Raw genomic sequence first — 25,778 nt, 5'->3', positions numbered from 1 at the left:
TATTTCTCTCCTTTGTCTCTTTTTTATACGACGTAGGGAGGTGGGGGAGAGTAGGATAGGATGTGATGTGATGGGGTAGGGCGATGTGGTTGTAATTGGAGTGTTCGAGATGGTTTGCATGTATATATGAATGTGAATGTACGTTTATACATACATACATACTCGTACTGTCCTAGTTACAAGAAATCTCATGTTAAATTGAAAAGACAAAATAGAGGTATAATGGTGTCGCTTGACAGAGACCTAGACAGACAACGCAGACAAACATACACCGTTCTGCTATTTCGCCTAAGCAAAAAGGAAAATTGAAGACAGCATGAGCAAGATAAACTACTGTCATAGATTGCATAAACCTAATACTCGTACATATGTACGGTCATTTAGGAGGTAGGGAACGACATACGCGCATGGATTCACAAAGGCAAAAAGGCCAAAATAGTAAACGTCAACACTTTGTTCTTTTTCCTTTTGCATATATGAGATACATCGTACGTGCGAGTACAACACACATTTCGATGCACGAGGTCTTTCCTCCAGAGAACGCAAAGCACAAGTTGGTTGCATTCTTCCAACGTCATCCCCATTGGCCACAACCATTAGGTGTTGAACCGTGGATCGCAACGCATCTCCGATGGGCACACGCATGTGGCGCCCAACGTCTGCCCACGCACAAGGATCGAGAAAATCAATACCCACTCGCTTTGCCTCCATAACCTTCCACGTGTAAGTACTCGTACTCAACGACAGGCGGGAGCGAGGGAACGAGGGAGGCAGATCCCTGGCGCCGATGATGTGCATTCGATTCGATTTCGCCCTACCCACTCTACCTCACAACTACGCAACGCAACGCGACCAATCCGCGGAGCTGGAGATGCAGCCTTATGCGTTTCATAGGATGCTGCGATCGATGGGATCGAGGCGGTGGTCATTGGACGGGAAGGACGTTTGGGAGATTTGTCCGTTTCGATGGGATGTGGTGGAGGGTGGAGGAGGGTTGGCTACGTCATAGGGCTATGATGTAGCTGTCTCAGATGTGCTGCGGAGAGAGAGTATCAGACACATCGCTAGTGCTACCGCTGTTAATTACAGCGACACTTAACTAGCTATAAAGGCATTTATGGGTAGCTGTTTGGCTACTTACATAACAATCGACTTTCCATACTCTACTACATATTTAACTTAAATATCTAACTGAACTCAACTCAACCCATCTTTCCCACGAAAACATACCAAACGAACCTCGAACTCTTTATACAACTCCTTGATATAAGAAAAGAAAAACAAACATGTCCGACCAACCGTCCCAAAACCAACAAAAGGGTCCGTCTCGCCACTCCACCTCTCCCTCCCCTTCCCCATAACCTCCCCCATAACCTCCACCCCAATCCCCCCCCCAAACTCAAACCCATAAACTAACATCTCCACCCCAAACAGGCTTCTTCAGCACCGCAGCCGGCGGCATCGGTACGTCTCCCCTCCCCTCCCCTTCCTCCCCCTTTTCCCCAAAACATGCTAAAAGAAGTATATAGGAAACACCCTAGGCACCGCAACCGACACGCTAGGAAAAGGCCTCTCGGGCGCCACCGACACGCTCGGCAACACCGTGTCTGGCCTTGGAAAGGGTGTCGGGGACACTGTTACCGGTGTCACGGGGGGTTTGGGGGATACGACGAAAGGTACGTGAATCAACCCTAAGGAAAGGGGGATGGGTGCTAATGGGTGGGTGTGAAATAGCGGCGGGGAATGCGGTTTCGGGAACGACGAAGGCGGGGGGCGAGGCGGTGGGGTTGAAGAGGGAGGATCCGAATGTGCCGCAGTAGGTCGGTTGACTGTGTTTGGGAGAGGGGGGGATGAGATTGTACGATATGATGTGGAAGAGTGGACGGAGGTGGCGATGGGGAACGATGTGGGCTGAAATTGATAATGAAATGATACGGCAATGCAAATGAATGGATTGGTTTAATTTCATGTGTGGGATGTATGTGTGATTTGTTGTCGTTGTACGAATAGTGGAAGCGTTGTATAAGAAATCTGTATAAATGTTGTATGTTTGTATATGTCCCTGTATATGAAGAAAGGACCGGAGATCTACGTTGCTGTAAACTCAAGATATAGTGACGGAGATGCCTGAAGGGAAACACCAGAAAGGAAATGTCGTGAACGCCCGTTAACACCATGTATCGCCCAAGTGTCGTCAAGTTGATATCCCGGCCCACCACACCGCTCCCTTCCACAGTCCTACCACCCAAACTTCTCAACCTGCACACTCACATCCACCCCCGAAGCCATCAACCCAGCACACGAATTCCTCACATCCCTCACCATACCATCCGGGCCCGACACTACCACCCCCGTCCTCCCCTCCCTCGCCGCCCACTCCTCCACAATACCCCTAACATCTGGCCTGCCCGCCTCGCTCGTCGGCGGCGTCACCAGCACCTCGAGCCCCCACTCCCGAAGCTCCTTCATCTTCTCTGCGGGAACCCACGACGCGTGGGACGCAGAATGCACGACCCAGAGCAGGCGGACTTTCCTACCCGTCCGAGAGCCCCTCGCGGTCTCGATGTCGTCGAGGGTGGGGTGGAGGAGCGCCCAGAGGAGCGGGTACGCGACTGCGATGCCCGATCCGCCTGCGACGACGACGGCGGTGTCGGAGTCCTCGAGGACGTCGAGGGCGTGCGAGGAGCCGTACGGCCCGTCGAGACGGATTCGGGTGGTTGGGTGAGAGCGTGCGTAGTCGAGGAGGGTGCGTGTGAAGCCGGATGAGCCTTGTGCGCGGATGAGGAGGTTGAACCAGGCGTGGGGTTTAGATGAGGGGGATGATGGGTCGGAAGTGGGTGCGGCGGAGAAGATGGTGAAGGGGTGGGATTGGAAAATGTATTTTTTGGAGATCGAGGGTACGGTTAGGAAGACGTGGTCGTTGGGTTTCCAGCCGTGGGCCATTGAGGTGCCGGTGAGGATGTTGTGGGGTTTGTTTGGGGAGGTGGCGACGTCCCAGTTCGATGAGAGAACGATTGTCTCGTCGTCTTCGAGGACGGTGAGGTTGGCGGGGTGGGAGGAGGATTTCAGCCAGAGACGGTGGACGATGCGGTCGGCGGTGAAGATGATGGCTGAGATGATTATGTATGGGCGTGCGCCGTGGTGGTGGAAGAAGACAAGGACTAGTGCTGCAAGCTGTAGGAAGACATGCGTTGCGAGGAACACTTCGTAGCAGCGCTTCCTGAAGCTCCCTAGGGATGTAAAGTAGAGCACCACGTAGGACATGAAAGCCGTCAGACCCGTCAAGATGATTCTCTCGAAGAGTAGATGCATGAGCGTCTGGCCCATTCGCCGAAGCAGCATGTACCAGACCAGAATGATCCCAAGGAAATGCAAGAGTGCCGCCAGTACCAGGAGCTCGCCCACGCGGCGATGGAAGATGTTTAGCGATTCATACGAATGTCCCGTCAGGAACTTGATAGGTTGGTTCTTTGCAGCGAGGAGGTAGAGCAGAGGGAGATTGGCGACGATGAGCATTCCGCAGCGATCAGTGAAGACGAATATATACATCAATTCGTGTGGAACCCCGTAGATGCTGTAGAAGACATTAAGACCCAGGTAGAACAGGACGAAGATAGACACCGAATTTGGCGGGAGCGTCTTGTTGATGATTGGTATCGGTGGCGGTTGATATTGAAGCCCAGACCTGATAAGGTAGAATGATTTCTTGAGACTCGATCTGGTGTATCGTTTTCGAGATCCACCAATGGAAAGGAGGGGAGTCTCTTCATCCGGAGGTTCGATGCTTTTCTTAGCATCTGGAGGGGTTACAGTCCCCTCGATGGTGCTACTACTCGACGACCATACATCATCCGGTGCATCTTGCGGGACCTCCTCTTTCTTGATCTTGAGGTCTCTTTGCCTGATCTTTCGCCGGCGGGCTAGTGCATACTTCTCTCCCCAGTGCCAGGATGTGAATACTACCAAGATCACCAAAAGAGCGAGGTTGTATGTCGGGACAAGTCTTCTCGAAAACAGTATCGCCTCAATCAGCTTGCGGAATCGCGGATCACGGCCGGCGCCCGGACCTTCGCCGCCGCCAGACTCTCCTTCTGTAGCATGAGAGATGTCGGACGATGCTGTAGCGTACAAGGAAAATCTAAGGACGTCCCGCGTCCATGAAAGCGGGAGGGAATCCATGGGCGGGTATGATGTTGTTTCGAGTACCTACCTAGGTCGATGATGAAAGGAAGATCTGATAAGATCGGGTGAGACCAGCTGATATGTCGTGATGTCATAAGCGCAGAGTGGGCGGTTCAATTCATCACGCCTTAGCGCTTTGGGTTCCGGCGAACGGCCGTCGTCTAGGTCACTGCGTTCGACACTCATTGCATAGATTGCCAAATTCGGTAAACATTGTATTCGCTTGAGCTGGTAAGAATAATCGACAGACTCTATTGTCATACCTGCACGATAGATACAACCTGTCTGAATTTATTGCATTCGTTGGTATCAAATTTTTACCATCGGACAGAAAATTGGGATCATTCGAATATACGAGGTATTGGTACTTACTTCAACATGAAGATGGAATGCTTGCAAGATAATGTGTTTCTATTTTGATAAGACAGTAGTAATCTATTTGTTTGACCACTCGGCCTTCTTCTTTGCGGCAAAAGCTGTCATGCCAATCTTCTGGTCCTCGCTACCGAAAAGACCATGGAAAACCCTCCTCTCAAACTCAACACCCTCTCGAATACCAAGATCCTGGCTCTTGTTAACCACCTCCTTAGCTGCCTTGACAGCAATCTGGCTGTAGCCAGCTATCTTTGCTGCCGTGGCCAAGGCGCCATCAACACACTCCTGAGGAGTCTCAAAGACCTTGGCTACAAGACCCCACTCGCCCGCTTGCTTGGACGAAATGTTATCTCCTGTGAGTATGACTTCCATGGCTCTTGACTTTCCAATCGCTTTGGTCAACCTTTGAGACCCACCAGCACCGGGGATGACACCAAGCTTGATCTCCGGTTGGCCAAATACTGCACTGTTGCTGGCATACACAATGTCACCCATCATAGCCAATTCACAACCTCCGCCAAGTGCATATCCGTTTACTGCCGTGATGAGAGGCTTCTTCAAGAATGTGACGAGGTCTGACCATGTCTCAATGAAATCAGCGCCATATGCATCCGCGAAGGAGAGATCCTTCATCTCTTTGATATCGGCGCCGGCAGCGAAAGCGCGCTCCGAACCGGTGAGAACGATGGCTGAGATACTGTTATCGGCCTGGTAGTTTCGGAGAGCGGAGTTGAGTTCGAGGATCAGAGGGGTGCAGAGGGCATTGAGAGCTTTAGGTCGGTTGAGCTCGACTAAGTGACGTTAGTATGTGCATGCGCAAGACCAATATGGTTCGAATTGTGTTTATTGCAGGCTGCTCTCCATGGGCGGAATGCATATTAGAGTTTAAGAGAGTGATGTAACTGACTGAATCCAACACCCGGTTTCGGTGAGGAAACCTTGATATGCTCGTAGGATTTCCCCTCCGCATACGTCCTAACATATCTGGGGAATGCTGCTGCTCGGAATTGGGATGCTACCCTCGTTGAAGCTCGTAGTGACTGCATGTTTATAATTTTTCAAGGGCGTCTTAACAAAGAAAAAAGCAATTGCTCTCCAACAACTGAGAATATCTCAAGAATGTAGAAAAATCAGTTGTTAAGAACTCGTGAAGACGGGGAGGATAGCATCGGCAGACCTCGGTAGTGACGACAAAGCTCTCCCGGGTACCGCACTAGACGCATGCGGTAAGGCATGGATTGCCCCTTCCAAGGATGGCACGGCCCAATGGTCTGGGCAAATGATAGTCAACCACAGCCTCAAGAACACGCAGCCACTTTTGCGATCTTGCGCTCAACAACTTCAACCTTTCCACGACAACGAAGTACGACTAGTTATAGCCTTCGGGGACGACCGAAATATCAAGGAATCATACAGAATCAGATATCACGACCGCCGCTATGGACGCTCCGGAGCCAGATACCCCTTTCGCCGCTGTTACTGCGCAAACGACGAAATTTGGCAGGGTGCGTAGACCATCAATCGCATGGACATCGTCTTTCGAAGAATACGATTGCGATGAGCCATGGAAGATTCTCTAATGAATGGATTTCGCTGACAGGGGATGGTGTTTCAGATATTTCAAAGTTACTTGGACAAGTCGACACCTTTCACCACCTACAGATGGGTTGGCACAGGGGTTCTCTTCCTCTTTTTCGCCCTCCGGATATTCATCGCGCAAGGCTGGTACATTGGTACGCTCTTAATCCTACACAATCGGACAAATACAATTGAATCAACCGTTCTAACAACCCCGCAGTTGCCTATTCTCTAGGCATCTACCTCCTCAATCTCTTCCTCGCCTTCCTCTCACCGAAATTCGACCCTTCGCTCGAACAAGATGAGGGAATGGAGGACGGACAAGCCGGTGGACTCCCCACCAAGGAGGAGGAGGAGTTCCGACCTTTTGTCCGCAGGCTTCCAGAGTTCAAGTTCTGGTACAGCACGACCAAAGCGATCGCCATTGGCTTCGTCTGCAGCTGGTTCGAGGTCTTCAACTTGCCAGTCTTCTGGCCCGTCTTGGTGGTATACTGGTTGATTCTCTTTGGATTGACGAGTAAGTTCTGGCAAAGCAGTCGTGCTGCAATCATCCTCGATATCAACATTCGCTGACTTTAGACTACAGTGCGACGACAAATCCAGCACATGATCAAGTACCGTTACGTTCCCTTCACCGTCGGAAAGACGCGCTACCCAGGCGCCGCGAAATAAATGCCATTCATTTTCGTTTGAGCAGCGGTGGCAGCAATAGTAGCTGGGGGCGAAATAATTTGGCTTGCGGATTATCATCTTCAGCCCCACCAATTTTTCTGGAACTAGCATTTTTGTAAAGCATAGAACTACTTTCGCTTCTTATACCAGGCTGCGACAACTTTCTAACCTCCATATTTTTTGGGTCGCAAAGGTTTGCAGTCGGGAAGGATGAAAAGAACGGTAAGACTACGACGTCTTTAACGGATGGATGGATGGTGGAAACGGCGCACGAAACTAGATTTTGTACAGATAATGAGACTATTTGTCTCAAGTTTGTCATGTATTGATATGCAGAGTATGTGATGCGAAACATCCAATCAGGGTTTTCTGATTTCACCAGTCTTAGATACGAGTGGCTGAGACTGTGAGGACTATCAGACGGTTCCCGAGTGCCTGGCATGACTCGAGACAGACGCAAGTATATACGAATCCAAACATCTGTCTTACACACCCAGTTCCTTGAGCACACCATCCTGCCCAAACCTCGCGATCTTGAATCTAGAAAGCCAATCATCGCGATTGATATAAGCTCCACAGATCCTCCTCTTCCCCGTGAACGAACTGCGCCCATGCATAACCCTCCAATTATCAAAGATCAGAATCCTGCCCGGGACAAGCTGCTCCCAATACTCATTCTCCTTCAACTTCAGCAGATCGTTGAACTTGCGCGCCGCATCGTACCACTCCTCGACCCTCTCGATCGGCAGCTCGATGCCCGCGCGGTCGGACGAGTTCCAGCGCACGCGCAGCAACCTCCCAGTCGCGGGGTCATGCTCGAGCACGGGGAATCCGCGGTACGGCTGGATTGAGATGCCATCGTTGCCTGAAGCGTGGGCGTAAACGTTCACGTCAGAGAGAATGTCGTATGCTTTCGGATCCTGTTTCTGCAGGTCGGCAGCGGCTTTGAAGCCATCGACGAGCAGGGAGGCGCCGCCCTCGCCGTCGGTGTGCGATATCAAGTGGAAGGCCTGGAGTCCCGCCGGGTCGGAGAAGTAGGTGTTGTCGGTATGGGCTTCGAGCGCGATGTTGGTGTACGCGGTGTCCGCCGAGGCGAGGTCCGCGGTAAAGTCGTAGAAGCCGCCGTAGTGCGTCTCGCGGATGAAGGCGATCTTCTTGAGCACATCTTGCGTGGTTTGGAGGAGGAAGTCCGGGTCTCGGCCATCGCTTGAGGGAATCTCGACGTAGCAGAATCCGTGCTCGCGCTGGGGATGAGGGGTTAGTGTTGAAGATTTGGGATAAATGGAAGGAGTGGAAGGCGTACGATCTTGATGACAAGGTCTTCGAGGCCAGTGCCCTGGTTGATGTCGGCTGCGGATACAAGTGGTGGATTCTTTGATATCGTGCTGTCCCATAGACTCGTCCTGGAAATGGCGTTAGTAGATGTTCATAGATAATCGCGATTTGTAGTCTACGCACTTCGTGAGTCCTTGACGGATAGTAGATCGTGATTCTGCATCGCCAGCTACTGATCTCAGTAATGAACCAGGAAGAACACTTTGGTGGCCGTCGTTCCCTTTTGTTGATTAGCAACCAAATCTGTATATTGATTGTGCCCTGAAGACATACATGTGATATTGACGCTTTGGTCAGTGCCCACTTCGGCGGAGTCAATTGCAAGATCCTTGGGTATCTATACATAGTCAGATTACAGCACATGGCAGGAAGATAAAGGGGAAATATCTACGTTGAAAGTATCAAGGAGACGTTGTCGAGTAGCTTCATGGATACATTCGTGGCACTGGCAGTTGTCTCTACGCCACTGTCAATAATGTACAGTAGAATTGGTACGGACATGGTTACCTCAACCAGATATTGGGACTATACTTGTTAGCTTAATATTGAATTATGGGAATGGATGAAGTCCTACACTTCCTTTCCGTCGACTTGGACATGATTGTTAGTCACTTTGATATCGACGTTTTGATAAAGATTATCGGCAAGTATGACGTCCTCACGAACCCCCTATCAATTCATTGTTAGTTTGGAAGTACTTTCCGGTCAAGAAAATGTATCGTGTCTTACTCGCTCCAATGTCGCAAACTGACGTTTCGCGTTCGGAACAGCTGAGGTCACACGGGGCAAAGGAATCCTCTTTGAGACATCCGATACCCGTCTTAATTGAGTACAAGAGCTCACAGGCGCAATTGTCGTAGTGGACAGAGCCTGAACATTCAGTAAGCCAAATTAGAAAAGTAATTGACCATAATCATACCTGGTTTGTCGGACGCAAGAAGTTGCTGTATTCCTGATTATTAAAAGGCTGTTGATCTTGATATGGAAATGTGTCGCATTACCTTTGGCGGACTGCTCGTCTTGCTGCTACCATAGACCGCATATTGAGTCGTAATGATGTGTTGGCCAGCAAAAATGTATTCCCAATGACTATGTACAAGGTGACAAACGACCGTTCTTATCCTCACAAAAGAAAAAGAGAAATAAAGATAGAAGAGTTTCAATTGCTCTGCGTAGTGAGGGGTGAGTGGATTGGTGGTACGAGAAAGGGCAAGTGGAAGTAGAAGCTCGGCATACTAGATACGAAATACGATCGGGTCGGGGGACTCCGCACTCTGCCATTCATTGGACGCGGAACAGCTCCCAAAGCGAGGACCCCGCAGAACTGCCAGTCTGAGCAAAGACAAAAGAATTGGCAAAAAAAGGCAAAAAAAGAATTGTTATTTGCGACACCAGAGGGACTCGAACCCTCAATCTTTGCCACCGGAAAGCAACGCCTTACCATTAGGCCATGGTGCCTTAGCTTGACAATAAAGAAATTTTGAAACTAAAATAAATATATTCCCAATAAAAGAGCTGATAGTTGTTCACATCACGTACGTGAGGATTTCGAAGGTCAAAAATAATTAAATAAGAGCAGCAGCAGTTCTTACATGAGTGGCGAGCAATATTGTTAGGCGAGCAGCTGCGGAAATCGTCCTACTACCCTAGTCATGGTCATGGCATTCCGTGATGTACATGAGCTTGCTCGCACTCTTCACTAGGCTTATACTGATATTAGACATTCAGAAAGGTAAAAAATACTCCGCTGGTCAAAATAAGAGCATGTCAGCTATAAATTCAATTATTTTAAATTTCAATTCCTAGATACTAGGTGAAGTGCCCTGAATGATATTGATTGGCTTGTACCTCCAGGTCGCGCCAAGCCCGCCGAATAGTAATCCCGGAGCTCTTCATGTTCGTAATCGTGAGCTGCCTTCCGACAGCTTTCACTATCAACATTACAAACAACTCATCTCACCTTTCGATTTGTATCCTGCGAAGACTTTCTGAGATACTCCGACACAACCTCCACACACTTGAACCTCCGCTCCCACTCAGTCTTTCGTAGCAGTATCCGCCACCGCCATGTCAACACTTGAGGACCTCGATGACCTTGAGCGCGAGGAGAAGGAAGAGAAGAGAGACGAGAAGAAGAAGGACGGTGGCGATAATAAAGATGGAAAGAAGGCGGACGGAGACGAGGATATGAAGGATGCTGAGCCCGAGGAAGAGATCTTGGACGAGGAGATTCTCAACTCAAGTACACGAGACATCATCGCACGAAAACGGCTGCTCGAGAACGACATGAGGATTATGAAGAGCGAGTTCCAAAGATTAACGCACGAGAAGGCATCAATGAACGAGAAGATCCGGGATAATCTGGATAAGATCGAGAACAACAGGTAAGCACATGGTGTCTGTTGAGGCTGAGGTGCCCCGCCTGAGCTCTTTCTAACAGACATGCAGGCAACTTCCATATCTCGTCGGAAACGTCGTCGAGATTCTAGACCTAGACGTCACAGCTGAAGCCGCCGAAGAGGGTGCAAACATCGACCTGGACGCCACCCGGGTGGGCAAATCCGCAGTCATCAAGACCTCCACGCGACAGACCATCTTCTTGCCACTCATCGGCCTGGTCGACCATGAAAAACTGAAGCCCGGTGATCTCATTGGTGTCAACAAAGACTCATACCTTGTTCTCGATACACTGCCCGCCGAGTACGACAGCAGAGTGAAGGCCATGGAGGTGGATGAGAAGCCCACAGAGAAGTACACAGATGTCGGCGGCTTAGACAAGCAGATTGAGGAACTTGTGGAGGCTGTTGTCTGGCCCATGAAGGAGGCAGAGCGGTTCAAGAAGATTGGCATCAAAGCACCAAAAGGTATGGCATTGAATCGTATTTGTGAAGGGGAATAACTAATGAACCCAGGTGCCCTGATGTACGGCCCTCCCGGAACTGGTAAGACACTTCTTGCCAGAGCCTGCGCTGCCCAAACCGACGCAACTTTCCTCAAACTTGCCGGTCCACAACTTGTGCAAATGTTCATTGGAGATGGTGCCAAGCTCGTCCGTGACTGCTTCGCCCTCGCCAAGGAGAAGGCTCCCTCAATTATCTTCATCGACGAGTTGGATGCCGTCGGTACTAAGCGATTCGATTCGGAGAAGTCTGGTGATCGTGAGGTGCAAAGAACCATGTTGGAGCTTCTGAACCAGTTGGACGGTTTCGCATCGGATGATCGCGTCAAGGTTCTTGCTGCCACGAACCGTATCGATGTGCTTGACCCCGCGCTGCTGCGATCAGGTCGTCTTGACAGGAAGATCGAGTTCCCTCTGCCGAACGAGGAGGCACGAGCACAGATCTTGCGCATTCACTCACGAAAGATGACGGTTGATGATGGTGTCAACTGGCCAGAATTAGCTCGCAGTACAGACGAATTCGGTGGTGCCCAGCTCAAGGCGGTTTGTGTGGAAGCCGGTATGATCGCTCTACGGTCAGGACAACAAAAGATCAGCCACGAGCATTACGTGGATGCTATCTCTGAAGTCCAGGTATGTTTGCGTCCCAGCCCAACCACCCGCGTGGATTTTCGTATTGTTGTGATTGCTAACACCCCTCTCCAGGCCAAGAAGAAGGATACCGTCAACTTCTACGCGTAGTGGGGCACATGGTGGGGGTTGTCTGGTTTTGGACCCGGCGCGTGCTTGAGCGTCTCAAGATTGAGGCCCGGCCTGTGTACTCATAATAGATAGCAGCTAGTAATGACGGATCAAGTCGCCCACGAGCGATTGACCAACCCGCATTAGCAACATTTTCAAGTGGACTTGTGTGGGGATGCAGCAGCAGATCCTTTTATGGAGTTATTCAATCACAGGATAACTGTTGTGATGTATTTGCAGCCGAGTTAACCCGAGTTCTGACAGAGGCGACTGGATAATCGGAGGTATTAATGAAGAGATGCATTTTGGCGTGGCATGTGTGTATGTATGTGTCTGAAGGAGTGGGTTGCGTATACGGGACCCGCACAACAAGATGCATGTATCATGTATGTATGTTTATATTGATTGATATATGTATCAAGGTACAAAACAAGCCTCAGTTCATCAGGGAGGAAAACATAAGATTTTGGGGGGCAAGGGGTTGACTCTAAGATAGATCATTCGCATTGAAGGGCTGAATTGCCTCCGGCGCTTTATCTTGGAACAATGGATCTGTCTGTTATTCGGTACGATTGTAGAGACGGGAGCGGCCTGTTATGAATATGATAGACATGGCGGCAATGCCTTAGACAGATTGAAGTGTTTGTTAGGGAATAGTAGGTAGATGGCTGTCCTGCTGTTTGTTCCATGGTGAACGAATGGATGCCCACGCTTCTCCCACTCGGGCGCTGATTGGCCAGATTTGACCATTGCGAAAGGGTCCAACCTCGACCTCAACCTCAACCATGCGACCACCATGGAACAAACACGATCATCCACCACCTGTCCACCAACTATCAACAACTACTAATCGTTCCTTACGGATTCTTCGTCCAGCCACGAGGAACTAACATTTGCCTTGATAGGCCAACCCATCCTCGCGTATGACCCCTCCCCTCATGGCCCCATGGGTATGAGATACTCTCGAATCTGGAGACCCTTCATCATCGGTTCCATTACGGTGCCTACATATGTACCCATACCATAACCGCTGGTAGCGGCCGGAACATTCCCTTACTCACTTACACACTTCGCCCTAATGATGCATCTCATGAACCCTACAAGTACAGCCACGGCTTGCCACGCCGTTTTCAGGGTTAGGACGATCAGTCCAGCATGTGCTCACGTCAATTGGCTGATAGGTTTCACCATTCAATTGCCTTCCCTCTTGACAGAATGTTGGATATGGATAATCTAGTATCGTGGTTAATCATGTGGAGAGCCACCATGACTACCCGACTTCGGTCGTAGTCCCGACATTGGTGTTGCTGTTGTTGCTGTTCAGCATTTAAGTACCATGTACGGTGCCCTCGCGCAAGATGCTCTTGTTCTGTTCCTCCAAGGCATCCACTCTTCTCTTTCAACCTTTCTTTGAGTCTATCGTGACCATGAGTCTCACGGCGTTCATCCCCCGTGACCCTCTTCATCTCATCTCCCTCTCTCTTGGTGTCGTTGGCCTCTTCCTTGCTACCATCTTCGTGTTAGCATTGAGGCCAAAGGGCAAGAATGGCGAAGTAAGCACTTTGCAAGCCTACCTCAAGTTCGCTTGGGTGTGTTTCTTCAAGCCACACACTGGTGATAAATCTGGAAGCCAACAGGATGCTTTGGTGCGTTTGAGCACCCGAGATATTCGTGATAATCTTGTATCTCATACTTGTGTTTAGGAGAGCTTCTACAACGCTCAGGCTGATGTCTACGATGCTACTCGCGCACGGCTTCTCCGTGGTCGCGAGGACATGTTGGGACTCGCAGCTTCTCAGCTTAAACACCGCGCTGAAGAGGGCTTGATCTCTCAGCGACCCGTCTGGGTTGACGTGAGTAGCACCAAAAATGTTATAATCCCGACTTACGCTAAATTCTACTAGATTGGTGGTGGAACTGGTCACAAGTAAAGACCCAGCGCTCTAAGATTTAATTGAAGTGATCGATTAACGGATTTTAGTGTTGAACAGATGGGCAAATTCCTTTCTGTTCCTGATTTTTTCCGCTCAGTTTGTATGTCATAGCCCAATGCGCCCACCCGTATGACTCTCGCTAAGTCTGCCCAGACGTCGTCGACTTCTCCCCAAGCCTGTGCGAGATGGCTCGTCAGCGCTTTGAACGACTTGGCTGGAAAAATGTCAAGGTCGTTTGTCAAGATGCTCGTGCTTTCCGTCTGCATGAACACGAGAAGGAGGCCTTCCAACGTAAGGAGAACAACCTCAAGGGCCAGAATGTCCGTGATCTCGATGAGAACGCGGATGCTGGAGGTGCTGAGCTCGTAACCATGAGCTATGCCCTATCCATGATTCCCGAGTTCTACCCTGTGATCGACTCTATCTCTTCTCTCGTTTCTCCTAATGGTATCATTGGTGTCGTCGATTTCTACGTCCAGAACCAGATTGATTACCAAAGCCGCAACTACACGGGCGGTGTCATTGACCGACACTGCATGTGGATCTCGAGGGTTTTCTGGCGCACATGGTTCGAGATTGACCGTGTTAATCTTGAGCCAGCTCGTCGGGTGAGTTAATACTGTTCAAGTTCTATAAAATCCCCCGCTGACTTGTCCAGGATTACTTGGAGTACCGCTTCGGTACTGTGCTCAGCGTGAATGCTCGCAACAGCATGTTTGGTGTTCACATTCCATACTACATCTGGATTGGTTGCTCAAAAGACCACGGTGCTTCTACCCAAAAGCTTGCTGAGATCGATGCTGCTGCGACCGAGTCACCATACCTTTCTGCTCTTGATCTTCAGACTGGCGTGACTGATGTGGAAGTTCGTTCCAAAGCCTATGAGTCGGCTATTGTCAACTTGCAATCAAGCCTCCCGCTACCTGCTACATGGTATGTCTAATCTTCGCGGATTCAGCACCGATCATATCGCCTGACCATTCTAGGTATCAAAACCATCACTGGCGAATCTACTACGATCATCAGCTCCCCAAGCACACTCGCTTCAACAACAGCTATATCTACGCTTTCACCTGGGAGGACGACCAAGCTGATGCACGCCTCCTCAAGGTACGCGCAGACGATGTCGTTCTTGCCATCGGCTCTGCTGGTGACAACATCTTGTCCTTCTGCCTTGAAGCTCCTCGCCGAGTTCATGCTGTCGATTTGAACCCATCTCAGAACCATCTACTCGAACTCAAGGTTGCCGCTTTCTCTGCACTTCCCTATTCCGATGTCTGGAAGATGTTCGGTGAGGGCCATCACCCCGAGTTCCGCAATCTCCTTGTCAACAAGCTCAGCCCACACATGTCGAGTCTTGCTTTCCAATTTTGGCTGCAAAACGGTCCCGATGTTTTCGGGAACAAATCTAAGGGACTTTACTACACTGGAGGTTCTGGCAACGCTCTCACTCTTATCGGTTGGCTCTTCCGCGTCCTCGGAATGGGCGATGAGGTGAAGAAATTATGCGCCGCACAAACCCTTGCTGAGCAGCGCGAGATCTGGCAACGCAGTATCAAATCCGTTCTCCACTCCAAGCTCCTTACATGGGTCGTCCTAGGCAACGAGAAGTGGCTCTGGAAAGCCCTCGGCGTGCCACCAGCACAGCGCAACATGATTGAGGAAGACTACAAGAAGGCCGTCAAGACAGGAGCCACTCAGACCAGCGGCTCCGGACACGCCATCTACGAATACGTCCTCAACACCTTCGAGCCCGTCGTCAACACCACCCTCCTCAGCACCTCAAACCACTACTACCTCCTCTCTCTCCTCGGCAAATACACTCCTACATCCCACCCAACCTACCTCTCCCCCAAATCCCACGTCAAGCTCAGCAAGTCATCCGCCTTCAACGGCCTCCGCATCCACACCGACGAAATCAGCGAGGTCATCTCCCGCATGCGTCCCAGCACACTGACCATCGTCGTTGTGATGGACAGCATGGACTGGTTCCCGCCAGAGGGCAAGCAGGCCATCCGACAGATCCAGGCGCTCAACCGTGCGCTGAAGGTCAGGGGCCGAGTGATGCTTAGGAGTGCCGGCCTGGAGCCGTGGTACGTCAAGGTGTTTGAGAGCGAGGGCTTCAGCTGCAAGAGGGTTGCTGCGAGAATCCCAGGTTCCTGCATCGATCGGTAAGTCTATTATTCCCTTCCCACCTCTTCTGTCATTTTTCTATTGTGAAACCTTGAGAAATGTCGATGGGCTAACTTGTGATTGTCCTAGGGTGAACATGTATGCCTCTACCTGGATCTGCACCAAGGAGCAGGGCACCGAATCGGAGGAGATCAAGGACCGACTGAGGAAGAGTTCGCTGGCTGGACTCAGCCTCGGCGATCCTGCCATGTCATAGAGCATTGCAGCGCCTCGCAAAAGTCGGCACTATTCGACTGAGGTGTTCCGATGGTATCATGGGAGTACCTCCGCCATGACCTGAATCACGTGATAAATGCTTCCTCCTTTTGCCCATTCACAATAGAACCTTTAAATGATACCTTGAGAATATAAGAATCAAAGATGAAATAATAAAAAAATTGTTGATACATCCTGACTTGCTTGGCTCCTGACTGAAGGAACCTGAGTTCTTCTTTCGTTATATACACGTACTCTGTCGGATTCTTGCATTTGGCGCAAAAGAAACTAGAAGTGAAAAAACGAATCTGATGGATGTTTTTCTTTGCTTGAAGTTTTTTTTTTTCGTTGCCTTTTCCCGCTCAACCTTCTCGATTCTCTCCCAACACCTCGGATATTTTCGCGAGGTGTCGAGCCACAAAACACCCCTCCCAACGAACCACTCTATTTCGCCGCCCTCTCCTGCTCAAGCTCCAACTCAGCCTGGCGGTAGTACTTGGCGGTATCGACGCCGTGGTACGGGTGGTTGACGAGGTTGGGCCAGGGGATGACGTGGGCAAAGACGGCCGAGTACCTCGAGTTCCTGTGGGAGACACCCTGGAGGTACTCTGACATTTCCGATTTTCCGTAGAGCGGCTCTCCGCGCTTGACCTTGTCGACCATCTCCCTCATGTCCATCTCAACCTCGCGGCGATTCTCGCGCGCACCGTAGAAGCGATCTGTGTTGGTCGACCAATCAGCGCTCGCACATTTGGGGTTACGAAACCCACGGGGAGGGGAGAGGATAAGTACGTACGAGATGATCTCGAGCAGACGAACATGAACATTCCTGTGAGGCCAATTGCGCCGCTCAAGCGTAGAATGGGTGGAAATCCTCCCTTTCCGACGAAGGAGGGGGAGACTCGCTCCCAGTAGAGCATCAATGCTGGGGAGAGCGCTCCAACGGCGGCGCCTGCCGCCCAGTCGCCTGGTCGAGCATATCGGATGACGCGAGAGATGTGACTGTTTGTCCTTGTCAGTGTGGAATTGGAAGGCGGGAGAGGGCTGGCGGTTACGGGTCGTTGTCAATGAGCTGTGATGTTGAATTAGCTATGATGTTGGTAACGATGATTCGGTTTCCAATTGGGGGCTCACAGGGTACTCTCCCGTGGGGATCTTGTCCGCAATGAGAGGCTGCGCTTCTTGCGCTGCTTGTGTCGACTGTGCCATTGTGATTGTGATTGAGGCGTGGGAAATGGGGAGATTTCTGGGGCTCGGGCGGAGGTTCGCTTTGGCGTACTTACGAGAGGTGAGGTTCGGTGGAAGTCTTGGCATCAAAACGTAGTGCTGGTCCGAGCTTCGATTTTCCTTAGCGCGCAATCGAATGGGAGAGAGCTTTCAAACTTGCGACCACCGGGCGAACGATGAGCGCGTCTGTTGTCCGTTGCGCCTCCGAATCCCTACCGAAGAGTTCATACTAGACACAAAGGAGACGCGAAACCATGGAAGATATCGAGCAAAGCGCCCCTGTTGGCGCGCAGGACGGCGCGTCTACCGGATCTGCGAGGCTTCATGCCCGGCCAACGGTCACTGATCTGAACGGGGAGAACCACTTTGCGCAGGTCGCGAAGAAGAATTGGCTAGGCAGCTCGTCGAAGGCGCCTAGGGTCAGACCTGAAGTGGTCAAGAAAGAGTTATGGGACGAGTTGGAACAGATCGACTTTACGTACGCTTCGTTACTTGCATTGGAGAATCTGCAGCTGTTGGAGAAGTATCTTTGGCCTGGGTTCACGGAGGACGCGTCGAATTATCATCACCTACTTCTGGCCCTTATGATCAATGTCAAGAGGAGGGAAAACTTGACTTCATGGGGTAAGAGCTCATTCGATTCCGATGTTAGAGGGCCTGATGCTAACTTTTCCTAGATCACTTCTCTTCAAAGCCAGCCGAGTTCTCTGCCTTCTTCCGTCGCATCCTATCTATGACCGTCGATTCGTCTCAGCCTACAAAGATCCGAACCCAACTTCTATCCTTCGTCATCGGCGCATTCCAATCCTTGGACAGTGGTCTTGTGCGCAAAGAATGCGCCCCGCTGGTGTCAATCTCAATATGGCAGAACCTGCACGCGGACGCAGCACGAGAACAACTATTTGAGAAGAGTCCGATGCTCAAGAAGGCATGGCGAGCAGCATCTAAGCGTTTCGATGCAGGCGACGAGGCTTTACAAGGCAGGCTCCGGTTTGAGCGATCATGGTTATACACTCTCATCCTGGATTTCCTGGACCGCCTTTACAATAGCACTACGAAGGACGAAATCAAGGATAATCTGGCCTATTCAGAGCGATTCATCGAGCTTTTGACGGACTTGCAGAGCCAACTGCCCACAAGGAGATACGTTAACTCGTTGATCAAGGACCTGAACTTGCTATCGGCTATTCGATTGTCGCCCATATATACCGACGAGGATCATGGGCTATTCAGGGATCTATTCCACCTTTTCAGCCACTTCACATACTTCCCGATCGAGGACCAGACTGGACGACAACTCACAAAACTGGAGTACGACCAGGAACACTACGATTCATTGACAAAATTGCAACGAGTTGGGTTCGCAACATTTGAGGAAAAGCTACAGCTTCTGGTATTGGCAAACTTCGGCAGTATTGGCAACAGGGAGGAGCTGAGTGGACATCTGCAGACGCTCGACGATGATGAGCTCATCCAGCTATGCACGTTGATGGGCTTGCGAACAGAGTACCCTTCATCTACCTTCTTAGTTCGCGACCGCGCTTTCTACTTGGAGGCTCTAATTTCTGTCGTCGAACAGCGACCCACGTTCAAGGACATTGTCCGAGAGATGCGCGTGCTGCCAACAGAACGGATCCTATACGAGTCGACTTTCCTACGGAACGAGTCTTACAACGGCACAAGCCCGCTCGCGATACCCAAACTCAACCTACAGTATCTCACGATGGGCGATTTCCTTTGGAGGTCGTTCATTCTGTACCGCTGTGAGACATTCTATGGCATTCGCAAAGATATGGAGGATGTGGTCAAACGGGTTCAACCGCGCGGGATCGGAGCAAGCACCAAGTTCAACGGCTTCTCAAGGATGTCTATTCCCATCTCCAAGCCCGCCATTATAGATGTAGGCATGGAGCTCGTTGGTGAAGATCACCCATCTCGTGTTCGCGCAGAGGTCATTCTGGATGTGAGCCGTCTTCAATTTCCGGTTCGACGGGAATGGGAATCACTTAGGCCCGATGACGTTGTCTTCCTCCTTGTTGTGGAAGGTTCGGACGACACGTCGATGCGGAATGGTCATAGTCATAAGAATTCTGGAGAGGAGCTAGGCCTGCGGACGTTGCGATGTGCTGAGGTCGTTCAAGTGCTGGACGACAACGGCAAACCTCTCCGCGAGCAGAGCCACCAAGACGGAAACCGCTCTCGAGCACGGCAACGCAGACTCATACTCAACATCGACGCCAAGCAATACAAGGAGGACATGGATCGCGTAGCGCAAGGAAGACCAAATGTTTACGAGAACATCAACCTGATTGTTCGCCGACGTGGGCGGGAGAATAACTTCCGGCCCATCCTCGAATCCATCAAGCGCCTTACGCTCTCGGACATCCCAGCACCATCATGGCTCCAGGAAGTTTTCCTAGGCTATGGCGATCCCTCGTCTGCAAACTATACCCGACTCCCTAACCGACTGCAATCAATAGACTTCCGCGATACCTTTTTGGACTGGCAGCACCTAATCGAGTCATGGCCAGGCAAATCTATCGAACCGCATGAAGAAGCTCAATCATCTTTTGGGCCTCCATACATAGTCGAGTTCCCCGCAGCTGAACCAGAGGCCCCTCCTGCAAGACCATCGAAGAAGCGGCGTCGTGATCAGGTCGAGGTTGCACAACCTGTGCATGAATCTCTGCATGTGTCGACATACAAACCCCCCAACACAGGCCCTTACCCTGCAGATGCTCCTAAGCTAAATAGTGTGCGGTTTACCCCTGCTCAAGTTGAAGCGATCAGTTCTGGGACGCAGCCTGGTCTGACGGTGGTAGTCGGCCCACCGGGTACCGGAAAGACGGACGTTGCGACCCAAATTATATCTAATATATACCACAACTTTCCGGAACAGCGGACATTGCTCATTGCGCACAGCAACCAGGCGCTCAACCAGCTCTTCCAGAAGATCGTCGCCCTCGATATTGACGAGCGACATCTCCTGCGTTTGGGTCATGGAGAAGAGGAGCTGGAGACTGAAGCAAGCTATAGTAAACATGGCCGTGTAGAGTCCTTCCTCGAAAGGGGATCTTACTATTTGTCCGAAGTAGACCGTCTGGCAAAGAGTCTTGGTGCTCCAGGTGCTCATGGACAGTCATGCGAAACAGCGGGTTATTTCAATCTTGTCTATGTTAAACCACGATGGACAAGATACTGGGACGATGCCCAGTCCGAAGAGTCTACCAAGGAACAAATCGTCCAGGAGTTCCCATTCCAAGATTACTTCTCTACGGCGCCTCAGCCTTTGTTTCCCCCAGATGCGTCACAGGAAGAAGTGTTGGACATTGCCCACGGCTGCTATCACCATGTTGAGAAAATCTTCACTGAACTCGAGGACATTCGTCCATTCGAGATCCTGCGAAACCCGCGGGATAAGGCTAACTACCTGTTGATCAAGGAGGCTCGCATCATTGCAATGACATCGACACACGCTGCTATGCGACGACAGGAGATCGCATCGTTAGGTTTCCACTATGACAATGTTGTCATGGAGGAAGCTGCGCAGATCACAGAGATTGAGAACTTCATCCCTCTTGCGCTGCAGAACCCACAAAATGGCGAATTGCCCTTGCAGCGCATTGTCCTATGTGGTGATCACCTCCAGAACTCGCCCATCATCCAGAATCTGGCCTTCAGACAGTATGCTAACCTTGAGCAATCGCTCTTCTTGCGTCTTGTCCGCCTTGGTGTGCCAACCATCATGCTCGACCAACAGGGTCGTGCCCGCCCTTCCATTGCAGAGCTGTACAAGTGGCGCTACCCGAAACTCGGCAACCTGCCATCTACAAAGACGAACCCCGAATACACGATCGCAAACGCTGGTTTCAGGTATGACTACCAGTTCATCAACGTGCCCGACTACAAAGGTAAAGGCGAGATGGAGCCAACGCCCCACTTCATCCAGAACTTGGGCGAGGCAGAGTACGCAGTTGCACTGTTCATGTACATGCGACTACTCGGCTACCCAGCCAGCAAGATCAGTATCCTGACCACGTACGCGGGACAAAGAGCGCTCATCAAGGATGTACTCGACCACCGATGCAAGGGAAACAGGATGTTCGGGCTGCCACGCATAGTCGCAACGGTCGACAAGTACCAGGGCGAACAAAACGACTGTAAGTCATCTCCCCTCCCCATAATCATCCTCAACTCGAGCAATGCTAATTTCCCCGCTCACAGACATAATCCTCTCCCTCGTTCGCACCCGCAGCATAGGCTACCTCCGCGACATCCGCCGCCTGACCGTCGCGCTGTCCCGCGCCCGCCTGGGCCTGTACATCCTAGGCCGCCGCGACGTCTTCGAGTCGTGCTTCGAGCTCAAGCCCGCCTTCGACGTCCTCCTCTCCAAGCCCGACTCCCTCACCCTCGTCATGGACGAGATGTTCGGCGAGACGTCCCGCACTGTCGACCAGCAGGTCCCTGAGGGCGGCGAGGCCGTCATGCAGGGTGTCGAGCACTTGGGCAAGTACGTGTTCGAGATGACCAAGGCGAAGGTCGAGGCGATGAAGGCTAATGGTGGAGTCTTGCCGCCTTCTGCGGCGCAGGAGGAGTCGGTGATGGATGTCGATGGCGATGAGGATGCGGATCGTGAGGATAAGGTCTTGGTGGATGCCGGTGCTGGTGACGATGACGAGGATTTGGGACCTGAGGAAGACGGTGCGTAAACGGGACGAGTGAGCCACTGCAGTGGTTCCAACCTTTTAAAAGTAATAGGAGAACCCCCTTCGGAGTGTGTCACTTGTTGGATGGGGATTGTAAGCATATTTGTCGCGTTGAACTCATCTTGGGGACACGAATGGTTTCAATATTTAGAGTGCATAATCGGGGTGTTCAAGACTTGTATGTTTTATTTTAACAATTATCTGTAAAAGAAAGATACCAAAACCTTATTTCAGAAAAGAGAAAATAGTAATTATCATGCGAATATGGCTTCAGAGCAGTGTTCGTTCTTTGCAAGGATGATACATATCTGACTTGCTTCATCCGTTGAGGAAGTGCAGGTTTACAATCTTGATTTGTTTTGTAGTTCATTGATGTACCCGAGCGGCACAGATATTATTAGATTATCATCATAAAGGGTACCTGGCGACCTGCACAACTCCTATCGTTCCAAATTACAAAACGAAAGAGCCCATACGCCTCGACTCCGTATCGCTCAGTGGAACTCAATACTCCTGCGATAGATGCTTCTTTGATCTGCAACCGTGGCTTTACTTGTCCCTCATCCAACTCTTCTAGGATCACATAGATTGTTCATCGACTTGAGCGCGAGCTACCTTATTCAGAACCGTTGTCATGCTGCAACCTTTGATCCCTCCATAGGTGTAATTTGAGGCAAATTGGGAATTTCCTTGAATCATCCTTTGACTGTGCCTAGAGATGTTCATCCCGGACTGGCGCTTTTTTGCGCCTCTGCCCATTTCTGTCATAGACCAATCGAACAAAAATTTGGTGATTGCTCGTCCTACAAGAGCTCAAGTGAGCTTCAACGGTAAGCGCAACGCGATTGTCCAACTTGATCGAGATGCTGCCAGAAGGAGCAGCTTCATAACGCAACGTCACTATGCCATGATCCCGCCTCTTTATCGCTGTGCCTTCTTCTTGAGATATAAACTGATCTGCTCCACCCGATCCACAAAGAAAACCTTTCTCGAATCGTTCCTCCAAACCAGCACACCCAGGCTCTCCGCATAATTAGCCAGGTCACGGTACTCGGCATCGCTGTGGAACTCCTTCATCAAGTACCCGATCGACGTTTCCACACGCTCGCCTTCGTATTCCCACAGCCTGATTTGATCCATAACGGTTGGGGGGAGGAAGGGCCGTTGCTTCTGCATCTGTGGGTGGGCGTTCGAGTTCAGGTACGATATAATCTGCTGTGAAGAGATGCCAAGTTTGACTGCTCGGGTTATGGATTCTTTCGTCAATTTTCCGGATACAAGGTTTGGGAATCGGGTCGTGAGTTTTGTGAACAGTGAGAGGACAGCAATCTGCAGGAGAGAGGAGGTGTATGCATATATACGATAATTCGTCTCCACGATGATAAAACCTTGCTGAGAAGAGTTTCGGGTGGATGACGAGCCAGTCAGTGCGTTAGAGATTGGCTCTGCGGATGCAAGCGCACCAGCATCAGAGGTAAGGGTAACTGCAAGGCGAGTCGGATAGAAGGTAGAAGCGTTCTTCGAGGAGCGGTAAACAATGCCAAAGGCAGACAAATCCTCAAGCATCTGCAGTTGGGTAGGCGACAGCGTGGAAGTCGTGTAATCCTGACCAAGTTCGAGGGAACCTAGCATGAACAGAAAAGAGAGAACCTCGGTCTCCTGCATGCCTAGATCTGGGGCGTGCTTAAGATATACGATCAACAGACTCCAGACTTGCGCATTTGTCTCCTGTAGCACGAAAGTAAAACCTGCTCTTGTAATGCTCACTCTTCCATGCGCCTGTTGAATGAATTCTCCCATCTTCAGCAGCGTGATTGTCCCATTCCCAATCTCGTTCTCCGCGCGGCTTCCAGTTTGTAATCCGACCGTACTTCCGACCATGTAAAACAAGATGTTCTCCCACTTCCGTCGCGCATATTCGTCCAGAAAGGCCACGCTGACCTTATCCTGATCGGGTGTATTCGCAGGAACGCCGAAGGAACGATGGGTGCCGCTACCTTGTAGAGCTTGTCGGAGCGATCGTTGAAATCCCGGATAGAGCTCGTAGGAGCGTTGATTGTTGGCGTCCTGTTTCAGAACAATGATGTGCAACTGTTCCAGGACAGCCAGCGACTTTTCCTTGTCTTTCTTTGCTGAAGGGCGAAACCAGTCGTTGAGTGCGCCCACCGAGAATGGGTGTGGCATGTAGAGCATCGCCATGACTATCGACTTCGCTAAGTGTTGTAAGCCATTGCAAGCTGTCATAAGGTGCGATATACCGACAACATACCTAAATGGGGCAGCATGCAACGATACACAGCCAGCGCTGTTGCAGGCTGTTCGTAAAGCTTGGTGTGTGTTTGCCTAGGCAAAAGCTCTAGATATTCTAGAGCTTGGGAGGAGGAGGCCGACATCTTATTTGATTGCGATGCGGTATCTCTAAAGGCTGTTTATCTGTATATCATTATATGGGTGGTGTCGAACTGTAGGACGCGTCCCGAAGAAAGTTGTGAGGTTAAAGTACAAAAGCGCGAGGCAGTGGACATCCATGAACAACGGATCTGCAGCACGGGCCATGCATAGGGCTGAGGAAGCTCCGTTCCCATTGCCGAGCTCAACGTCGGTTCGTCCCTCTGTCACCACCAAACATTGCAATTGGGATCATGCCTGCATTAAAGTTTGTGCGATCAGTAAGCCATTCAAGAGAGACTGAAATTATCCATTCACCAATTAACAATTCATTATTAGGTTTGGGAATCCTTTCGAGCAACTTCAGGCCTGGAGCCAAGGTTAGATACCCCCACGTCCTATGCTTCACTTATGCAATGAAGACGGAAAGCTAAATATTTCGCTACTACGATAGATTGCTGGATGGGGTAAGTGGTCTATCTCAAGATTATAGTCATTCAGTTTGGAGTGTACAGCCCTCAAAAGTGACTCATTTGCTGACTTTGGGCATAGCTTCGTGTGACCCATGCCACCCCAGGCCGCGTGAAGTTTGAGCTTGATATCCAAAAAGAGCACACTGTAAGAGATAATACTGCATCAACAATTTGATTGTATTCTAAATTATTCGAAGAATCGTCTCAACATCCTTCATGGTGGCACCATAGCTAGTATGGTCGATTTAGGGGGATCTCTGGCGGTAGCCTCCCGCGGCCTCTATGCAACTGGCGTATCTACAGACCTTAATGTAACATATCTGAGTTCCGGAGGAAAGGTTGGGGACCTCATTCGTGCTGAAGTTACATGTGACAAATGTAAGTGATATCACAGTATCAGGTGCATCATCAATTGTAATTGGCTGACATTGTCATCAAGTTGGCAAAACGTTAGCATATACATCTATTCAGTTCAAGAATAGCAAGGATGAAGTTTTCGCTCGAGGTAGCCATACAAAATATGTAGCTCTAGCTTGGAAAGAGCCAAAGAACATAGTTGAAGAGCTTTCGCCAAAGAGTGAAAAGAAAGAATAGAAAAATTAGAAATATCACTTATAGCTTACGCAGCTCTGTAAATTAAAATCAAAAAAACTTATTTGGCTACAGAAAAAGTGTTCAATTACATCTCACACAGTAGTGAAGTGCAATTTCTTGAGAAAAGCCTTCCAAAGAAGATCCATCCCCAGAAAATAATACCACCACCAGGAGGGTGCTGTTCCAGTAACAATCTCGAGGGACTTATCCTGGTACCGGTTTATGGGCTCCTATCTCGTCCGAAATGCCTCTTCTAGAGTAGGTGTTCACAGAGTCCACGACATTC

At 50.4% G+C, this 25,778-nt stretch overlaps 12 protein-coding genes and 1 non-coding gene across 13 annotated transcripts; 6 read left to right on the top strand and 7 right to left on the bottom strand.

Annotated features, from left to right (window-relative positions):
* Positions 1-187: 187 nt before the first annotated feature.
* On the bottom strand, positions 188-1,037 carry BU24DRAFT_422592 (uncharacterized protein). Its single transcript, XM_033528027.1, has one exon. The coding sequence runs from the start codon at positions 796-798 to the stop codon at positions 337-339; it is 462 nt and encodes a 153-aa protein (XP_033384595.1). The 5' UTR covers positions 799-1,037; the 3' UTR covers positions 188-336.
* A 249-nt stretch (positions 1,038-1,286) lies between these two features.
* On the top strand, positions 1,287-1,820 carry BU24DRAFT_462435 (uncharacterized protein; the record flags this gene model as incomplete). Its single annotated transcript, XM_033532011.1, has 4 exons — positions 1,287-1,320; positions 1,435-1,464; positions 1,530-1,676; positions 1,735-1,820. 4 exons carry the CDS (start codon positions 1,287-1,289, stop codon positions 1,818-1,820), a joined length of 297 nt encoding a protein of 98 aa, XP_033384594.1.
* A 154-nt stretch (positions 1,821-1,974) lies between these two features.
* BU24DRAFT_422591 (uncharacterized protein) lies at positions 1,975-4,211 on the bottom strand. Its single transcript, XM_033528026.1, has one exon. The coding sequence runs from the start codon at positions 4,177-4,179 to the stop codon at positions 2,239-2,241; it is 1,941 nt and encodes a 646-aa protein (XP_033384593.1). The 5' UTR covers positions 4,180-4,211; the 3' UTR covers positions 1,975-2,238.
* Positions 4,212-4,577: 366 nt separating this feature from the next.
* Positions 4,578-5,707, bottom strand: BU24DRAFT_422590 (enoyl-CoA hydratase mitochondrial precursor). The gene is made up of 2 exons (XM_033528025.1): positions 5,465-5,707; positions 4,578-5,348 (listed from the first exon to the last, which is right to left on the bottom strand). The coding sequence occupies exons 1-2, from the start codon at positions 5,601-5,603 to the stop codon at positions 4,618-4,620; spliced, it is 870 nt and encodes a 289-aa protein (XP_033384592.1). The 5' UTR covers positions 5,604-5,707; the 3' UTR covers positions 4,578-4,617.
* Positions 5,708-5,996: 289 nt separating this feature from the next.
* On the top strand, positions 5,997-6,807 carry BU24DRAFT_462432 (rer1 protein-like protein; the record flags this gene model as incomplete). The annotated part of the gene is made up of 4 exons (XM_033532010.1): positions 5,997-6,062; positions 6,173-6,290; positions 6,356-6,652; positions 6,722-6,807. The coding sequence occupies 4 exons, from the start codon at positions 5,997-5,999 to the stop codon at positions 6,805-6,807; spliced, it is 567 nt and encodes a 188-aa protein (XP_033384591.1).
* A 292-nt stretch (positions 6,808-7,099) lies between these two features.
* Positions 7,100-9,374, bottom strand: BU24DRAFT_422588 (Trimethyllysine dioxygenase). Its single transcript, XM_033528024.1, has 10 exons — positions 9,144-9,374; positions 9,062-9,086; positions 8,872-9,012; positions 8,717-8,811; positions 8,650-8,667; positions 8,534-8,600; positions 8,416-8,479; positions 8,266-8,362; positions 8,111-8,210; positions 7,100-8,051 (listed from the first exon to the last, which is right to left on the bottom strand). Exons 1-10 carry the CDS (start codon positions 9,182-9,184, stop codon positions 7,293-7,295), a joined length of 1,407 nt encoding a protein of 468 aa, XP_033384590.1. The 5' UTR covers positions 9,185-9,374; the 3' UTR covers positions 7,100-7,292.
* Positions 9,375-9,528: 154 nt separating this feature from the next.
* BU24DRAFT_t40 lies at positions 9,529-9,600 on the bottom strand. Its single transcript has one exon. It is a non-coding gene; the product is annotated as a tRNA-Arg (tRNA).
* Positions 9,601-10,209: 609 nt separating this feature from the next.
* On the top strand, positions 10,210-11,782 carry BU24DRAFT_462430 (26S protease-like protein regulatory subunit 6A; the record flags this gene model as incomplete). Its single annotated transcript, XM_033532009.1, has 4 exons — positions 10,210-10,526; positions 10,591-11,006; positions 11,055-11,674; positions 11,747-11,782. 4 exons carry the CDS (start codon positions 10,210-10,212, stop codon positions 11,780-11,782), a joined length of 1,389 nt encoding a protein of 462 aa, XP_033384589.1.
* A 1,427-nt stretch (positions 11,783-13,209) lies between these two features.
* Positions 13,210-16,105, top strand: BU24DRAFT_462429 (uncharacterized protein; the record flags this gene model as incomplete). Its single annotated transcript, XM_033532008.1, has 8 exons — positions 13,210-13,428; positions 13,486-13,635; positions 13,687-13,709; positions 13,764-13,816; positions 13,870-14,324; positions 14,375-14,649; positions 14,703-15,887; positions 15,979-16,105. 8 exons carry the CDS (start codon positions 13,210-13,212, stop codon positions 16,103-16,105), a joined length of 2,487 nt encoding a protein of 828 aa, XP_033384588.1.
* Positions 16,106-16,513: 408 nt separating this feature from the next.
* Positions 16,514-17,325, bottom strand: BU24DRAFT_422585 (NADH-ubiquinone oxidoreductase-like protein 21 kDa subunit). Its single transcript, XM_033528023.1, has 4 exons — positions 17,239-17,325; positions 17,160-17,176; positions 16,901-17,106; positions 16,514-16,823 (listed from the first exon to the last, which is right to left on the bottom strand). Exons 1-4 carry the CDS (start codon positions 17,311-17,313, stop codon positions 16,549-16,551), a joined length of 573 nt encoding a protein of 190 aa, XP_033384587.1. The 5' UTR covers positions 17,314-17,325; the 3' UTR covers positions 16,514-16,548.
* Positions 17,326-17,494: 169 nt separating this feature from the next.
* Positions 17,495-22,278, top strand: BU24DRAFT_422584 (DEAD helicases superfamily protein-like protein). Its single transcript, XM_033528022.1, has 3 exons — positions 17,495-17,955; positions 18,009-21,491; positions 21,556-22,278. Exons 1-3 carry the CDS (start codon positions 17,586-17,588, stop codon positions 22,038-22,040), a joined length of 4,338 nt encoding a protein of 1,445 aa, XP_033384586.1. The 5' UTR covers positions 17,495-17,585; the 3' UTR covers positions 22,041-22,278.
* A 680-nt stretch (positions 22,279-22,958) lies between these two features.
* On the bottom strand, positions 22,959-24,430 carry BU24DRAFT_433354 (RNA polymerase II transcription factor-like protein B subunit 2; the record flags this gene model as incomplete). Its single annotated transcript, XM_033529966.1, has 2 exons — positions 22,959-24,250; positions 24,307-24,430. The coding sequence occupies 2 exons, from the start codon at positions 24,428-24,430 to the stop codon at positions 22,959-22,961; spliced, it is 1,416 nt and encodes a 471-aa protein (XP_033384585.1).
* Positions 24,431-24,651: 221 nt separating this feature from the next.
* On the top strand, positions 24,652-25,560 carry BU24DRAFT_441502 (acyl-coenzyme A thioesteras-like protein 13). Its single transcript, XM_033530446.1, has 6 exons — positions 24,652-24,706; positions 24,765-24,805; positions 24,880-24,892; positions 24,978-25,043; positions 25,096-25,276; positions 25,338-25,560. Exons 1-6 carry the CDS (start codon positions 24,680-24,682, stop codon positions 25,490-25,492), a joined length of 483 nt encoding a protein of 160 aa, XP_033384584.1. The 5' UTR covers positions 24,652-24,679; the 3' UTR covers positions 25,493-25,560.
* The last annotated feature ends 218 nt before the right edge of the window (positions 25,561-25,778 follow it).

This window comes from Aaosphaeria arxii, assembly GCF_010015735.1.
Source record: "Aaosphaeria arxii CBS 175.79 unplaced genomic scaffold BU24scaffold_4, whole genome shotgun sequence".
Classification (NCBI taxonomy): domain Eukaryota; kingdom Fungi; phylum Ascomycota; class Dothideomycetes; order Pleosporales; genus Aaosphaeria; species Aaosphaeria arxii.
Note: the sequence above shows the minus strand (reverse complement) of the source record. Positions and strands in the feature narration are given on the sequence as shown.

Bases quoted from the DNA above. Each gene is read 5' to 3' on its own strand.
- BU24DRAFT_422590 (XM_033528025.1), bottom strand. From the start codon at position 5,603: ATGCAGTCACTACGAGCTTCAACGAGGGTAGCATCCCAATTCCGAGCA. The intron at 5,349-5,464 runs GTCAGTTACATC...AACGTCACTTAG, and splicing joins GAAACCGGGTGTTGGATTCA to TCGAGCTCAACCGACCTAAA.
- BU24DRAFT_422592 (XM_033528027.1), bottom strand. From the start codon at position 798: ATGCACATCATCGGCGCCAGGGATCTGCCTCCCTCGTTCCCTCGCTCC.
- BU24DRAFT_422591 (XM_033528026.1), bottom strand. From the start codon at position 4,179: ATGGATTCCCTCCCGCTTTCATGGACGCGGGACGTCCTTAGATTTTCC.
- BU24DRAFT_422585 (XM_033528023.1), bottom strand. From the start codon at position 17,313: ATGGCACAGTCGACACAAGCAGCGCAAGAAGCGCAGCCTCTCATTGCG. The intron at 16,824-16,900 runs GTACGTACTTAT...CGACCAACACAG, and splicing joins CGTCTGCTCGAGATCATCTC to ATCGCTTCTACGGTGCGCGC.
- BU24DRAFT_422588 (XM_033528024.1), bottom strand. From the start codon at position 9,184: ATGCGGTCTATGGTAGCAGCAAGACGAGCAGTCCGCCAAAG. The intron at 9,087-9,143 runs GTAATGCGACAC...TCAGGAATACAG, and splicing joins AGACGAGCAGTCCGCCAAAG to CAACTTCTTGCGTCCGACAA. The intron at 8,812-8,871 runs GTAAGACACGAT...ATGAATTGATAG, and splicing joins AGTTTGCGACATTGGAGCGA to GGGGTTCGTGAGGACGTCAT.
- BU24DRAFT_441502 (XM_033530446.1), top strand. From the start codon at position 24,680: ATGCCTGCATTAAAGTTTGTGCGATCA. The intron at 24,707-24,764 runs GTAAGCCATTCA...ATTCATTATTAG, and splicing joins CATTAAAGTTTGTGCGATCA to GTTTGGGAATCCTTTCGAGC. The intron at 25,044-25,095 runs GTAAGAGATAAT...AATTATTCGAAG, and splicing joins ATATCCAAAAAGAGCACACT to AATCGTCTCAACATCCTTCA.
- BU24DRAFT_422584 (XM_033528022.1), top strand. From the start codon at position 17,586: ATGGAAGATATCGAGCAAAGCGCCCCTGTTGGCGCGCAGGACGGCGCG. The intron at 17,956-18,008 runs GTAAGAGCTCAT...AACTTTTCCTAG, and splicing joins GGAAAACTTGACTTCATGGG to ATCACTTCTCTTCAAAGCCA. The intron at 21,492-21,555 runs GTAAGTCATCTC...CCCCGCTCACAG, and splicing joins CCAGGGCGAACAAAACGACT to ACATAATCCTCTCCCTCGTT.